The sequence below is a fragment of the Oncorhynchus kisutch genome, unplaced genomic scaffold (assembly GCF_002021735.2).
Source record: "Oncorhynchus kisutch isolate 150728-3 unplaced genomic scaffold, Okis_V2 scaffold3820, whole genome shotgun sequence".
NCBI classification, from domain to species: domain Eukaryota; kingdom Metazoa; phylum Chordata; class Actinopteri; order Salmoniformes; family Salmonidae; genus Oncorhynchus; species Oncorhynchus kisutch.
Window position 1 is genome coordinate 103,433 of NW_022265765.1, and position 11,568 is coordinate 115,000.

An 11,568-nucleotide genomic window follows, 5' to 3' on the forward strand; every position below is an offset into this window, starting at 1 on the left:
AACCCCACCCACTTTGCCAAAGCACAGCCCCCACACCACTAGAGGGATATCTTCAACCACCAACTTACCATCCTGAGACAAGGCTGAGTATAGCCCACAAAGATCTCCGCCACGGACTGATTGATCAGTCCAATCAAAGCTACGGTAGATAAAACGTGATTTGACATCATTTTATCTGAGGCCAATGACCTTGAGCCTTCTTGGACGGGCACTTCTAATGTAAATCTATAGCAGCACCCAAGGGGCTTGAATGTTCATGCGCTACCCTTAGATTTGGCAGTGACGTAGTGTCCCCATGAGTGACAGAACACTGAGCCAATCACGGCGCAACTAGAGAACATTACCAACCCCTTTGCTCTGTATTTTCCACCCGCTGCCCCACCACCACAGAAAGCACTGAGCTTGGCTGAAACACCTGCATTTTGGAGCTGCCTTACTCAAGAAAGCAAACGAGAGACCATGTTCATATGTGGCTTTATTAACTCAATGATGCATTTTTTTTTTTACATTGTTTGTAAATGTGACACGTATTAATTCCAAAATAACAAATATGCAAAACAGTGCAAACCAGATGGGATGGCGTATCGCTGCAGAATGCTGTGGTAGCCATGCTGGTTAAGTGTGCCTTGAATTCTAAATAAATCACAGACAGTGTCACCAGCATAGCACCATCACACCTCCTCCTCCTCCATGCTTCACGGTGGGAACCACACATGCAGAGATCATCCGTTCACCTACTCTTAGTCTCACAAAGACACGGCGGTTGGAACAAAAATCTCACATTTGGACTCATCAGACGAAAAGACAGATTTCCACCGGTCTAATGTTCATTGCTTGTGTTTCTTGGCCCAAGCAATTGGTGTCCTTCTTATTGGTGTCCTTTAGTAGTGGTTTCTTTGCAGCAATTTGACCATGAAGGCCTGATTCACGGAGTCTCCTCTGAACAGTTGATGTTGAGAAGTCTGTTACTTGAACTCTGTGAAGCATTTATTTGGGCTGCAATTACAGAGGCTGGTAACTCTAATGAACTTATCCTCCACAGCAGAGGTAACTCTAGGTCTTCCTTTCCTGTGGCGGTCTTCATGAGAGTCAGTTTCATCACAGCACTTCATGGTTTTTGCGACAGCACTTGAAGAAACTTTCAAAGTTCTTGAAATTTTCCGAAATTGACTGACTTTCATGTCTTAAAGTAATGATGGACTGTCATTTCTCTTTGCTTATTTGAGCTGTTCTTCCCATAACATGGACTTGGTCTTTTACCAAATAGCGATATCTTCTGTATACCACCCCTACCATGTCACAACACAACTGATTGGCTCAAACTCATTTAGAAGGAAAGAAAGTCCACAAATGAACGTTTAACAAGGCACACCTGTTAATTGAAATGCATTCCAGGTGATTATCTCCTGAAGCTGGTTGAGAGAATGCCAAGAGTGTTGCAAAGCTGTCATCAAGGCAAAGGGGTGGCTACTTTGAAGAATCTCAAATAAAAGATATATTTTGATTTGATTAACATTTTATTTTGGTTACTACATGATTCCATATGTGTTATTTCATAGTTTTGATGTCTTCACTATTATTCTACAATGTAGAAAATATATTTTAAAAAAGAAAAACCTTTGAATGAGTAGGTGTGTCCAAACTTTTGACTGGTACTGTATATATATATATATATATTTTTTTTAGCTAAACAGCTGAGCATTTTGACGTGTCACAGTGGTTCTTTTAGCTAAACAGCTGAGCATTTTGACGTGTCACAGTGGTTCTTTTAGCTAAACGGCTGAGCATTTTGACGTGTCACAGTGGTTCTTTTAGCTAAACGGCTGAGCATTTTGACGTGTCACAGTGGTTCTTTTAGCTAAACAGCTGAGCATTTTGACGTGTCACAGTGGTTCTTTTAGCTAAACAGCTGAGCATTTTGAAGTGTCACAGTGGTTCTTTTAGCTAAACAGCTGAGCATTTTGAAGTGTCACAGTGGTTCTTTTAGCTAAACAGCTGAGCATTTTGAAGTGTCACTGTGGTTCTTTTAGCTAAACAGCTGAGCATTTTGAAGTGTCACAGTGGTTCTTTTAGCTAAACAGCTGAGCATTTTGAAGTGTCACAGTGGTTCTTTTAGCTAAACAGCTGAGCATTTTGAAGTGTCACAGTGGTTCTTTTAGCTAAACAGCTGAGCATTTTGAAGTGTCACAGTGGTTCTTTTAGCTAAACAGCTGAGCATTTTGAAGTGTCACTGTGGTTCTTTTAGCTAAACAGCTGAGCATTTTGAAGTGTCACAGTGGTTCTTTTAGCTAAACAGCTGAGCATTTTGAAGTGTCACAGTGGTTCTTTTAGCTAAACAGCTGAGCATTTTGACGTGTCACAGTGGTTCTTTTAGCTAAACAGCTGAGCATTTTGAAGTGTCACAGTGGTTCTTTTAGCTAAACAGCTGAGCATTTTGACGTGTCACAGTGGTTCTTTTAGTTAAACAGCTGAGCATTTTGAAGTGTCACAGTGGTTCTTTTAGCTAAACAGCTGAGCATTTTGAAGTGGTTCTTTTAGAAAAAAATTTACTTGCAAGAATATGGACATTTTCCCAGAGAGGAAGTGGCGAAGCGAGAAGATTTGTCTGTCCGTGCGAGTTGAGACCCTTTTTTATACGGAGGTCTAGAAGAGAGTGTCGAATTACATGAGGATTATACGATCTAATTAAGGTTTTAAAATGTTTAGGTTGCACGTGACATTATGGCAACTTTGATAAAAATGATTTAGGGGTTATCTAGTTTGGGCAAAAGACCGTCCTCCGTCCTCTCTCCTCCGTCCTCTCTCCTCAGTGACCCTGAAACCGATAAGTGTTTGAGTGGTCGAGGAGTGTGTAAATTCGTAGGCAAATGGAAAATTGTCCTCCCCTTCTCGGTAGCCACCTTTCATGGAGGATTCTCGATGTGTATCCAGCAGGAGGTGAGCAGATCTAATTGATAAAAGGCCTTAGTTGTGACTGTCGTTTACACATGTACCCAGTGGTGGAAAAAGTACCCAGCTGTCATACTTGAGTAAAAGTAAAGATACCTTAATAGAAAATGACTCAAGTAAAAGTGAAAGTCACCCAGTAAAATGCTTATTGAGTAAAAGTCCTAAAAAAAGTATCTGGTTTTAAATGTACTTAGGTACAGCAGTGGAAAAAGTACTCTATATTGGAGTAAAAGTACTCTATATTGGAGTAAAAGTATTCTATATTGGAGTAAAAGTACTCTATATTGGAGTAAAAGTACTCTATATTGGAGTAAAAGTACTCTATATTGGAGTAAAAGTACTCTAAATTTGAGTAAAAGTACTCTATATTGGAGTAAAAGTACTCTATATTGGAGTAAAAGTACTCTATATTGGAGTAAAAGTACTCTATATTGGAGTAAAAGTACTCTATATTGGAGTAAAAGTACTCTATATTGGAGTAAAAGTACTCTATTGGAGTAAAATTACTCTATATTGGAGTAAAAGTACTCTATATTGGAGTAAAAGTACTCTATATTGGAGTAAAAGTACTCTATATTGGAGTAAAAGTACTCTATATTGGAGTAAAATTACTCTATATTGGAGTAAAAGTACTCTATATTGGAGTAAAAGTACTCTATATTGGAGTAAAAGTACTCTATATTGGAGTAAAAGTACAAAGATAATGTAAATGCTACACATCAAATTCCTGATATTAATAAAACTAGACAGACAGGCACTCCAACACTCCAAACATCATTTACTTAACGCAGTATTTAGTGAGTCTGCCAGATCAGAGGCAGTAGGGATGACAATGCTATATTGATAGGTGTGTGAATTGAACCATATTGCTGTCCTGCCTGAGCATTTGAAATGTAACAAGTACTTTTTAAGTGTCAGGGAAAATGTATGGAGTAAAAAAGTACATTATTTTCTTTAGGAATGTAGTGGAGTGAAAGTAAAAGTTGTAAAAATATATATAGTCAATTAAATTAAGAATGCTATTGAGACTCTCCAAAGGAATTGCAATTGTGATATTTGGCTACGTTCATTTGGCTACATTCAGCTAAAATAACCGTTCATTTGGCTACATTCAGCTAAAATAACCGTTCATTTGGCTCATAAACGTCACTTCGTTCTGTAGGTATAGTGTTTAAAAATAAAAAAATATAAATAGTAAATTAAATTACAGATACACCCCAAAAATACTTAAGTACTACTTTAAAGTTGATTTACTTAATTACTTTACACACCTTTGTGTATCTGCACTCTCATTGGCTAGAATCGTCCCACCTGATCTCGCCTCCTGCCTGCCTTCCTTCCTGCTTTGAGGATATGTATTTCCATCGTTAGAGCGGTCACTTAAGTATCTTATATGATCTTTGCATTTCCCCCCCTCAATCTTCTTCTTCATCTCTGCCTGACTACAACCCAAAAAAAATTGTATTGCCGCCACCTACTGGGTGGGGTGAAAACAAACACTTTAACGCAGAATGGGGACTGGGGGAAAGGTGAAAAACATCCTCAAAATATCTATGTACTACCAAAGAATCAGTGGTACTACTCCTTCCGTCAGATTAAAACGTCTTTCCCCTCTATCTTCGTCGCAGCCAATTAAAACACAGGCGATTTTTTTTTATGGCTCGGCATTCGGAGAGGAGAGACCTCTGAGCCAATGGTTTTTGGGGTGGCGAGGAGAAATGACGCAAGGGGAGAACATAAATTGCTTGATCCTCGCGTCCTCTCTCTTCTACATTTATGCTCACAGTCGTGAGCGCATACATTTTCATTATATATATATATTTTTTTTTCGTACTGGGCCCGTGGGAATTGAACCCACAACCCTGAGGTTTCAAGCGCCACGCTCTACCAACTGCACACGGGATCTTCACTTCTCACCCCTTTCTCGAAACCCATTGGATGACAAAACCAGAGGTCCCGCCCCTCTGACCTTGTCCTCCAATGGGGTTTGAGAAGGAGGCGAGGAGAGAGAGGTTTACAAGGAGAATGCTATTGAGACTAGGAATTGCAATTGTGATATTACCTAGGGGTCTTTTCCGAGATGCGGTTCATTTGGCTACGTTCAGCTAAAATAACCGTTAATTTGGCTCATAAACGGCACTTCGTTCAGTAGGTATAGTGTTTAAAAATGAAGCTACCTAAAACATTTAAAAAAAGTACAAATCTTCAATGTAAAGCCCAAAAAGTTGCCTGACGTCATGTCAGATCCTGACATATGACTTCAAATACATTTCACCTGACCAAAATGATGTAGATTCCCTGCAAAATAAATGGAGAACCAAATTAAAAAGCACGGCAAAAAAAAATGCGTGTGGTGTGGAACAGAATGAGTATCCTCACAAACGATTGTTCTTGTGGTGAAGAATTACTTATCTTCAGATACTTTTTTGTTGTTGTATAATTTATCTGCAGTTAAATCGTCGTAACAGTAAGCAAATGAGAGTCAAATGAACCGACCTTTCACAAATGCAATTCGGTTCCCGTCGTTCATCAAAAAAGGATCCGTTCACAACAACAAAAAAAGAACCGATCGTTGTTGTTCGCGAACGATTCATCCCCACTAACCATGGAGTCCGGATTCACAACATGATATAAAGAGCGAAACGGAAGGGAGCTTTACACTATAACACAGTCCCCTTTTTATATTTTTTTTCTCCCATATAGTTTACAGTGGGCAAAGATAAACATGTGAGAGAGAAAAAGGAGGGTAAAGAAATCCACTGGAAGAACGGACTAGAAAGGCAGGACTGAACGATTCAGGTTTGTTATGTTGTCTGGACCGAGGAGGAGGAAAAGTACACAGGGAAAGATACGATTCATCAATGAGTTAGGTAGCTAGGTAACTATAGTTTTAGTAGCAAATGACAGCGATCAGTTGATCGACGACAAAAGACAATGTTGTTCATTATTGAGTATAATAGGATTAGCTAGCTAGTAGCTAACGTTAGCTAATGTTAATAGAGTGGCAAAGCTAGCTAGCAAGCTAACCTTCCGCTAACTAGCTAGCGTAGCTAACTAACTAGTTAACGTCGAACAATATCCTTTTAAAAACGGGGGTGTTTATTTCAATATTTCACCCCCGTCACAGACGGTAAAACAACAACAACATGGCTGTCCGTGTTTCAAACCCCGACAGGTGGTGTCTCCGTAACAAAAAGCGAACTAGTTAGCATTTCGCGCTAGCTAACGTTAATGGTGGTGGTGGTGGGGGGGTTTGAGTTGCTTGGCAAAGCTACAGTGTTTAGTCCAGGTACTGAGGTCTGTGGTGGGGCCCTTAGCAGACCGTATGTCCTGAGTTGGGAGTGTACGGAACATGAAATTGTCCTCGGTAAGCTTAAAAAAAAAAAATTGAATGAAATGCAGATAAATGTGTTGTCTTTCCAAACACTTATTATTATTATCTTATTGTCTGTTCAGCTAAAAAGGTTTACCCTATCCATATTTGTTAAGTATCTACCCATTTTATATATATTTTTTATGGTATGCAAACTAGTTTTTTGCTGAAGTATCCCTTACATTTCTGTGCATTTATGTCTCCGCAGACAGTGCGATACTGATCCCCTTGGTAACGGGAACGGAACCGTTTTCTTTCTACCTCATCCGTGATGACCGAGGTGGGAGTGAAGTGGGCCTGCGACTACTGCACCTATGAGAACTGGCCGTCCGCTGTGAAGTGCACCATGTGTCGTGCACAGTGTCCCAGCAGCCCCATAATCACAAAGGAGACCTACAATAGCAGCCCCAGCAGTCTTAGTACGGAGCCTAGTTGTGGCTGGCAGGACCCTCCAAGCCCCGAGGGAAGCTGTGGTAGCCTCCTCATCTACCCAGACTCCAGTGCCAGGCCCCGTGTCAAGCCCCCCAGCATGGCTGAGAATAGCTCCAAATGGTCCTGTCAGATGTGCACCTACTTGAACTGGCCCCGTGCCATCCGCTGTACCCAGTGTCTGTGTCAGCGCCACCAGAGGACCCCATGCAGCCCCACAGAGGCCCCCCAGACATCAGGCTCCAATGTGGGCCACCGCCCAGCCCCTCCCCCCATGGACCCTAGTACAGAGGAGTACAACGACCGGAACAGACTCAACAGACTCAACACCCGAGGTGGTGGTGGCGGCAGTAGCAGTGGGCAGCACTGGACTTGCACGGCCTGTACTTACCAGAACTATCCCAAGACCCGGAAGTGCATTGTCTGCGACCACCCACAGCCTCAACCTAACAACCGGGAGGCTAATCCTATAGAGCTGGCTGGGCAGTCCGAGGAGTCTCCCTCCTCCACATCCTCAATCATCAATGAACAGGACAGAGACGGGGCCAGGTGGAGAGGGAGTGGGGGGAGCTGCAGTAGAGGGCTGAGCGGGGGACAGAGACAGGGACTGGGACAGAGGAGGACTTCTCCACCCACCTCTAAGAAGGAGGCGGAGGTAAAGATGGACTTCCAGAGGATTGAGCTGGCGGCCGGGGCGATGGGCAGTAGAGAGGAGCAGCATCGTCATCCGGAGAACATTGATTTCAAGAAGACTAAACAGATTAAAAACAGGATGAGGAAAACTGACTGGCTGTTCCTTAATGCTTGTGCAGGTGAGTGAGTGGCTATTATAGGATCTAAGTTAGTGTTTACTGTACATAAAGTCTTCCTGTTTGTGAATGGATGTTACAGACACAAGATCAGGTGAAAATGAATGGAACACTCTTGTTCCTGAACAAGTTGCAGTAGTTCACCCTGGTTGTCACTAACTGGCCACGCTGCAGTAGTTGACCCTGGTTGTCACTAACTGGCCACGCTGCAGTAGTTGACCCTGGTTGTCACTAACTGGCCACGCTGCAGTAGTTCACCCTGGTTGTCACTAACTGGCCACGCTGCAGTAGTTCACCCTGGTTGTCACTAACTGGCCACGCTGCAGTAGTTCACCCTGGTTGTCACTAACTGGCCATGCTGCAGTAGTTCACCCTGGTTGTCACTAACTGGCCAAGCTGCAGTAGTTCACCCTGGTTGTCACTAACTGGCCACGCTGCAGGAGTTGACCCTGGTTGTCACTAACTGGCCAAGCTGCAGGAGTTGACCCTGGTTGTCACTAACTGGCCACGCTGCAGTAGTTCACCCTGGTTGTCACTAACTGGCCAAGTTACAAAGTGATGAAGGGGGGGGATCTAATAGTTAGATATCACAATATTATTTAGTAAGATATTATATCGATATTTTGACTCCCGTGTATCCATTTTGTGTTGTTAGCTAGCGCTAGTCGGCTGTACCTGCGCCAAACTGTTATTTTTTAATCCTATATGTTATCGATGTTATCGATAGTCGATGTCTACGCCCCTGGGGAAATCTAATTAGCATAATACAAAAATCTGTCTGTGTGTTAAGTGTTTTTTTGTTGTTGTATGGGCTGTGTCTCAATCCACAGCATCCACCAATGACGGCCCTCCGCCTCTGCGGTGGGAGGCGTCCGAGCTACAGCGGTGTTTGTCTGACACAAGACATCCAGAAAATTAGATTTTTCTTATGAAAACAATTGTAGCGTCCCAATTGTTTTGGTCTACAAACTCTATGGAAAGATGAGACTCTCTCATGGTTCTCAGGGTGTCCGTTATGGGTCCTTAGTCTCAAAATGTCTTAAATTCAGTTTTCTCGGGTCTTAATAGTGACGGAGTGACTACCGTGGTTCTGTTATATTGTGCCGATGCTTAATTGATGCTACGTGAGGAAAAAAAATAAATAAATGATTAAACGCAAAAAAAAATACTCAAGCCGCATATGATGTTGTAGAGCGACCTGGTCGTATGCCTGGAGAGCGACCCACATGGGCCCCTGTGTACACGTCTGGTCGTACGCCTGGAGAGCGACCCACATGGGCCTCTGTGTACACGTCTGGTCGTACGCCTGGAGAGCGACCCACATGGGCCCCTGTGTACACGTCTGGTCGTACGCCTGGAGAGCGACCCACATGGGCCTCTGTGTACACGTCTGGTCGTACGCCTGGAGAGCGACCCACATGGGCCTCTGTGTACACGTCTGGTCGTACGCCTGGAGAGCGACCCACATGGGCCTCTGTGTACACGTCTGGTCGTACGCCTGGAGAGCGACCCACATGGGCCTCTGTGTACACGTCTGGTCGTACGCCTGGAGAGCGACCCACATGGGCCTCTGTGTACACGTCTGGTCGTACGCCTGGAGAGCGACCCACATGGGCCTCTGTGTACACGTCATGTCTGGTCGTACGCCTGGAGAGCGACCCACATGGGCCTCTGTGTACACGTCATGTGCCAGTATGAATCAGGCTGTTGCCAGAGGAGAGGGCCAGGTAGCCTATAGGCCTACCATGTGCCAGTATGAATCAGGCTGTTGCCAGAGGAGAGGGCCAGGTAGCCTAGAGGTCTACCATGTGCCAGTAGGAATCAGGCTGTTGCCAGAGGAGAGGGCCAGGTAGCCTATAGGTCTACCATGTGCCAGTACGAATCAGGCTGTTGCCAGAGGAGAGGGCCAGGTAGCCTATAGGTCTACCATGTGCCAGTACGAATCAGGCTGTTGCCAGAGGAGAGAGCCAGGTAGCCTATAGGTCTACCATGTGCCAGTAGGAATCAGGCTGTTGCCAGAGGAGAGAGCCAGGTAGCCTATAGATCTACCATGTGCCAGTAGGAATCAGGCTGTTGCCAGAGGAGAGGGCCAGGTAGCCTATAGGTCTACCATGTGCCAGTAGGAATCAGGCTGTTGCCAGAGGAGAGAGCCAGGTAGCCTATAGGTCTACCATGTGCCAGTAGGAATGAGGCTGTTGCCAGAGGAGAGGGCCAGGTAGCCTATAGGTCTACCATGTGCCAGTAGGAATCAGACTGTTGCCAGAGGAGAGAGCCAGGTAGCCTATAGGTCTACCATGTGCCAGTAGGAATCAGGCTGTTGCCAGAGGAGAGGGCCAGGTAGCCTATAGGTCTACCATGTGCCAGTAGGAATCAGGCTGTTGCCAGAGGAGAGAGCCAGGTAGCCTATAGGTCTACCATTTGATATATAAGCTGTGAGCGTTTATCTCTAAGCACGACTAGGCCTTGGCTAGATTGAATGCACTTGAGTAGAGAGATATATGTTTTGTGGATACACAAGGTGTTTGTTGGAGGAATGACTATCTAGAATGAAAATAGATGTGTTGCGGTTAGTGGCTCCGCAGCTGCATTGTTACATAATGAACACACACAGAGAACTACAGTATTATTAAGGAAGGGCTTAGTTAGAAGGGAATCTTGGACCCATTCAATCCCTGACTGTTTGTCCTTTGCTGTTCTGGGAGAATCTCTGATAGTGAAAGTATTCCCTCAGGTCTGTAGGGATGAACAGCTACTTTGGCTAGGCTTGGGGAGCAGACTGTGTCAGAGAGGAGGAAGGCTGGGGAGCAGACTGTAGCAGAGAGGAGGAGAGGTCTGCTCTCTGTCTGGGTCCAGTGGGAGAGTGGCGACCGAGGGAGGAACAGAGTGAGCAGGAGACAGACAGGGAGAAAGAGACCAGACAGGGAGAAAGAGACCAGACGGGGAGAAAGAGACCAGACGGGGAGAAAGAGACCAGACGGGGAGAAAGAGACCAGACGGGGAGAAAGAGACCAGACGGGGAGAAAGAGACCAGACGGGGAGAAAGAGACCAGACGGGGAGAAAGAGACCAGACGGGGAGAAGAGACCAGACGGGGAGAAAGAGACCAGACGGGGAGAAAGAGACCAGACGGGGAGAAAGAGACCCGACGGGGAGAAAGAGACCCGACGGGGAGAAAGAGACCCGACGGGGAGAAAGAGACCCGACGGGGAGAAAGAGACCCGACGGGGAGAAAGAGACCGGACGGGGAGAAAGAGACCGGACGGGGAGAAAGAGACCGGACGGGGAGAAAGAGACCCGACGGGGAGAAAGAGACGGACGGGGAGAAAGAGACGGACGGGGAGAAAGAGAGTGACGGGGAGAAAGAGACGGACGGGGAGAAAGAGACGGACGGAGAGAAGGAGACGGACGGGGAGAAAGAGACGGACGGGGAGATGCAGAGAAGCTGTCTCCCTCCCTCCCCTGGCTGTGTGTCCAGAAACTCCTGTCTCTCCTTGGGGACAGAGTGTGTTCTAGAGGGACAGCCTCCTCTAGCTGGCTCTCCTTAGCTGACTCCTTGTCAACATGGCCTATAAACACAGAGTGAAAGCCACCAATCAAAATCCCCGATCTACCACAGCCAACATGGTATTTCTGGAAAGCACATTTTGATTCTGAGTTCCGGCATATCTAAACACTTCACTCGCGCTGAAGAGGGAAGCTCGCTCGGCTGGCGCTAGAACGTTCTCATATCACTCGCGCTGAAGAGGGAAGCTCGCTCGGCTGGCGCTAGAACGTTCTCATATCACTCGCGCTGAAGAGGGAAGCTCGCTCGGCTGGCGCTAGAACGTTCTCATATCACTCGCGCTGAAGAGGGAGGCTCGCTCGGCTGGCGCTAGAACGTTCTCATATCACTCGCGCTGAAGAGGGAGGCTCGCTCGGCTGGCGCTAGAACGTTCTCATATCACTCGCGCTGAAGAGGGAGGCTCGCTCGGCTGGTGCTAGAACGTTCTCATATCACTCGCGCTGAAGA

General features: G+C 45.5%; 1 protein-coding gene across 2 annotated transcripts in view; it reads left to right on the forward strand.

Moving 5' to 3' along the window:
- The first annotated feature begins 5,524 nt into the window (after nt 1-5,524).
- The window catches only part of LOC116371901 (ubiquitin thioesterase ZRANB1), a 48,980-nt gene continuing 42,936 nt past the window's right edge, over nt 5,525-11,568 (forward strand). The window contains exons 1-2 of one of the 2 annotated variants that reach the window (XM_031821042.1): nt 5,525-5,748; nt 6,531-7,563. In XM_031821042.1, the coding sequence (XP_031676902.1) occupies nt 6,594-7,563 (970 nt within the window). In that variant the 5' untranslated portion in view covers nt 5,525-5,748; nt 6,531-6,593. Of the gene's footprint in view, nt 5,749-5,778; nt 6,317-6,530; nt 7,564-11,568 lie in introns of those variants that run through there. The other variant, XM_031821043.1, reaches the window with a different exon arrangement.